The 5,143-nt window shown below is 41.6% G+C and overlaps 1 protein-coding gene across 1 annotated transcript; it reads left to right on the top strand.

The window, feature by feature from the left end:
- Positions 1–863: 863 nt before the first annotated feature.
- Positions 864–1,339, top strand: LOC104542243 (general transcription factor IIE subunit 1; the record flags this gene model as incomplete). The annotated part of the gene is made up of 1 exon (XM_010186481.1): positions 864–1,339. A coding segment is annotated over exon 1 (448 nt), but the record flags the coding sequence as incomplete, so codon positions are not given.
- Positions 1,340–5,143: the final 3,804 nt, after the last annotated feature.

Genomic DNA, 5,143 nt, shown 5'->3' with positions numbered 1-5,143 from the left:
GTAAGTTGTGATAAGTAACTCAAAGGTTACTTCATAGGATACTTTTTTCTTTTTAAATACACTGTCTCTTTATGTTCACTAAGTTTTGATCTTTCCTTCATTTCTCATGCTATATTATCCATGGGCTTTAAAGGCCTGAATGTGAGACACTTTAAATGAAGGATTGGTCCTTTGGAAGGACCTATTTGCTGAATGCTGAAGCAGTCTGTGATGTAGGAGTTGGCAGTGCTAACAGTTTTCCTACTGCAGACGGTTGCCTAAGGTCTATTTATCTGAAAGTAAGGAAAAACTCTATCTGTTCTCATTGTGCAGCTAGGAGCTTTTGCTTGAACACATACCAGTCTGTACTAGCAAGCTGTCCTCATACCATATATACCATCTGCCCAGCGATGTCTGAGGAGTAGAAGCAGGTAGGGCTACTGACAATGTGATCAAGTGCCACCAACTGGGGCCATGAGACTACTCCACTCTTGGGTTGTCTTAGGACCCGTAGCCTTTTTCTGCTACTAGTCACAAGGCTCAGCTGATCATGAAGCTGTCTGCTGGAGCTCAGCTTCAAGACAGCTTTGTTATTCTAGCTCTGTTGGCTGTGACTCAGTAGAAATGAAATTTGCCATATGTTACAGTACCAATTTCTTGTGCACATTTTAAAGTTTTCTATCATTTTGTTTTGAATGAGATGTACCATTTCCTAATTCTACTTCAGTAGCACTGGCATGATTAGCACCTAAGGAGGCAGCACAGGGCTTGGGAAAGAGAAAGGGAAAACACCCCATCCTTTTCTTAGCTCTAAGTGAAACAAATTAAAACTTCTGAAGTCAAAAGACTATCTAAGAATACATCTGCCTTTTTTCATTGCAGTATACATGAAGCTCAAGATCTGAACCTGCTATGACTGACCCAGACGTCCTCACTGAGGTCCCAGCAGCTCTCAAACGCCTTGCCAAATACGTGGTGCGTGGCTTTTATGGCATTGAACATGCTTTGGCTCTGGACATTCTCATCAGGAACCCCTGTGTGAAGGAAGAGGACATGTTAGAGCTCCTGAAGTTTGATAGGAAGCAATTGCGAGCTGTCCTCAACACTCTCAAGGGTGACAAGTTCATCAAATGCAGGATGAGGGTAGAGACGGCTCCAGACGGCAAAACCACCCGTCATAACTACTATTTCATCAACTACCGCCTTCTGGTTAATGTGGTGAAATACAAGCTGGACCACATGAGGAGGAGGATTGAGACAGATGAGAGAGACTCCACCAATCGCGCCTCTTTTAAATGCCCTATTTGCTTCAGCACTTTCACGGACTTGGAGGCCAACCAGCTGTTTGACCCCAGGACAGGTAAGAGTACAGGTAGCAGCATGCTCTTGCTCTCTTACTTCCCTCTAAGTGCTGGACCTTAAGGAAATAGAGTCTTAGGAAAATTCTCTTGAGTTCGGCCAGAGCTAGAGGGCGCTCTGTTTCTGCAGGTGCTAAATGTTTGAGCAAAATAGAGATGTATACAGGTTTATGCAGTCTGTACAGGCAAATAGCAGTGTTGGTAAAATGTGAGTGACAAGCAGTAGAGAAATGGTCTTATCGCAGTCGAATTGAAGGGTAAATAAGGTAGTCTGTCCTTGTTGGTAGCTGATGGTTTGTCAGTATAACCTGGTCTTGCTTGTAAACTGTATGACTTAGTGATAGTTTGCAGAAAAAGCATATGTACAGTTGACTTTGGTATGCAAGACCCCTTTAATTTAGAGGTGGCCGTGCAAGGAGTGAGTTGTTACTGTTTAATTTTCTTCTGGCCAGTTCATTATACCTTGTTTCCCCAGTGTAAAGCAGTCTCATGGAAGTTAAAAGAAATTAATTACAGACTTGTCTGTGGTTGGGAGTAAACAAGATTCTTTTTCAAGTGTGTGTCTCAGTCTCAGTGGAGGTGCATATCTGTCTTGTGCATATGAAATAAGAATCTTTTCTGGGTGCCGTTGTCTGCAGGGGGAGTGCAAATACTTTGTGCTTCTGTGCCAGAGAAGAAAAGGAAGAACACCTGTACCTGGTGAGATCCTATTTTGCTAGTCTAATCCGGGATTATTTTGAGGGGAAGGCAGGGACCAGGGGTTGGGTGTTAGAATTTCACCTTCTGAATTAGTTTCTTTACTTTTTAATCTTTCCTTTTGACTTCATTGTCCTGATCATTCTTTTCCACAAAAATAAAAGAACAGAAGTCTGGGGAGCTCTCAGAAACATTGGTGTGTGGTGCTTTGTGTCAGTTACCATAGTGAGAAACTGTAAAAATTCACTGTTTAGTGGTATTGAAGCTTTTAATCTAGAGTTACTGATGTTTAATCTGCTTTGGAGAAGGGCAAACACCCAACAAATGTTCAGCCTATCACTTTCCCTCTTTGCTGCCAAAGATCAAGAGCTGTGAAACTCTTTTTATTTGAACAACCGTGAAAATTATATTTAGTACTAGAGGAGTAGAATCCACTAAGTCAAGTAGTGACTGTTGCTGTAATCCAGCGCAGCTATTCGAGTAGAATTTGCTCCGTCATGGAGCACTGAAACCAGCAGTGCCAGCACAGATTTCTTTATACTCGCCACTACAGTAATGATCACCTGTGACAGCTACAGCTGTGGGTGTTGGGCTGAAGGGGAATAGTGCTTTTGCAGTTTGTTTTGATAAGGAGTAGAGAACCTGTGCAGAGAAACACAGTGGGGCATGTGAGACACTCATCCCAAGGGAACCAGTAATGCTTCACAGATGAATCCTCCTGGCCTGTGTGGGCGATGAGATCCAAGAGCAAAAAATTGGCTGTCAAGGAGATGCAGAAGACATCATAATGCTGGAATTCAGCTTTGACAGCCAGGCCTGTGCTCCAGGAACTGATGAGGTCAACCAAGGGTTTGTCTGCAGTACAGGCACTGGCTGTCTCCACAATGCAAAATCAGTTTTTGCTGATGGAAGGAAAAGGTTGAGTGCTGTTCTCCCGGCAATTCCCAGCAGCTGGTTTCTGTCAGTATTATTGCAAGTAACAAGATAGCCAGTTTACCTTCACTAACTTTCAATAAGAACATACCTGCATAGAATTTATGTATACTCCATTTCCTCTGTATATAACTTCTAAGTCAATGATAGTTTCATCTAAATGGTGCATGATGATACTGTTGTTTCTCAAGAGCTTTTATGTATGCTGTGGTTTATACAGTTGCTGAATCACCTAATGCCTCCTCACCACCCAGGGAAGAGGGTCAGGAAAAGGAAAGGAGATTTAAGGGTTGAAATACAGATAGATTTAATGAAATAATAATAAAAACTAATATTAATAACAGTTCTAATATAAAATACACAGAGTTATACTCTGCCAGTATATAGGGGAGTAGGCCTCAGGGGTAGGATGGTAAACAAATTGCTCTCGAGATGTCAGCTACGGAAGAGGGAAGGAGGAGGATGAAGAGAAAGGCAAAAAAGAGGGCTGTCCCCAGCAAACTCCCCCAGTTACAGTGAATGTGATGTTTATGGTATAGAATAGTATTAATTAGTCAGCCTGGAGTCAGCTCCTCTGGGTTTCCGTTCCCCTCAGTTATCTCAAGACTGCTTAAGACCCTGAGCATCACATAACAAACTTTAGCTGAAAAACTATAACAAAGTCTTCTCACTTTGCTCCCATGAAATAGTGTTGTAGTCCTTACAAAATCACAGATTTCCTCAACAGAAAGCTGAATCTCAAATTCTGTCCCAGTAAAGCAGGACAATGTGGGATACGAGTTTGGATAGGTCTCTCTAGTTACTGTTTCCTCTGGAATTCCATATTAGAAAAGAACTGAGACACCTTTGGGTCTCTCACAGAGGGAGCTCGTGATGACAAGGCATGCAGAGAACAAGGTTTATTAGACAGTGAATAGCCATCCTTTCCCAAGGATGTCTTTAGCCCTTATCAGCACTGTACATAAACCTCTCCCTCCCATTGAAACTCATGGCAATACAGCTACTGAAGGGTAGCTGAAAGCCACATGAATTTCAGTCGTGATTGACCTGAGCTGCTCCCAGGCTGCAGCCATGTAGATAAAAATTTTGTGAATTAAAAGCCTGCAGGGCCAAAGTCTGTTAGTCCATGGAGGGGCAGAGCATGGAAGGCATCCTCTGCAGAAGTCTAGACCAAGCCGCACTTAAACTTGTGATCTGTTTTTAAAAGACATCCTGTTTCACTGTCTGGTTTTTGTCCTTGTCACTCAAAGATAAGGATGGTTTAGACGTCCTGTGTTTTCTTCTGCTTAGCTTTCCTCATTCCTAGCTACTACGCAAATGCGAACTCTGAGCAGTTGTTGTAGAATGAAAGGGTTAGAATAGGAAGTTATGGCTCCTGTCCTTCCTCGTCAGTGATGGTGAGGAGGTTTCAAGAATCTCTCCGTGACTGTTGTCATTCTATTGCGATTTGTGAGTAAAGAGTGCCTGTGAAGAGCCTCTCTGTAAGTTGGATCTGTAGTGTGCTTTGATTTTTACCACAGCATCTGTGTCTGTCTCGACTTTAGCAGAAGCCTGTTTCTTACAGGTTACCAGCTGTCAAATGGAGCCTTTTTTAGCTTTGTGGTTTGTTCCATTTGTGAATAATTTTGAAGTAAACTATTTATTTTTTTGTCAGAAGATGTGATTATTGGTGTTTTTAGAAAGTGGAAATGTGTCTGCTGAGAGAAAGTAATTGATAGTAAAAAGGCTGTGTCTTCAGGGTATGTAGGTATAGATATGCTTTGGTTGCTGTTCATCCAATTAATTTGAAAAATAATTTTGAACAGAGTAGCATGTTTGCCACTAAGGTAATTTTAGATTTTTATTTTAAATGGTAGAAATGTTAGTCTGAGAGTGTGATCTCTCTGTTTTTAAAACTATTTTATCGCTTTTCTCCATCTGTTTTTCTGCCATTAAACATCTCAACCCAAAAAAGCTCCAAAAGCTTACTATGCTGTCAAAGGTTGATCAAGTATTATCTGATGCTTGTAGGAAATTCAAGGATGGGGATCGTGTAATGTTAAAGAAACTGTCAGACTGAAGGTCAAGGTGACAAAAAAACCAGAGTTTTTTCTGCTTCTTCAGTTCACAAAGGGATGTTCTGAAAAGTGAAAAGTAACACATGTAGTGTTGGATGAGTCACTTGGTTGTATGAGTAG

The sequence above is a fragment of the Mesitornis unicolor genome, unplaced genomic scaffold (genome assembly GCF_000695765.1).
Source record: "Mesitornis unicolor isolate BGI_N332 unplaced genomic scaffold, ASM69576v1 scaffold25126, whole genome shotgun sequence".
NCBI classification, from domain to species: domain Eukaryota; kingdom Metazoa; phylum Chordata; class Aves; order Mesitornithiformes; family Mesitornithidae; genus Mesitornis; species Mesitornis unicolor.
This window is presented reverse-complemented; position numbering and strand designations above follow the sequence as displayed.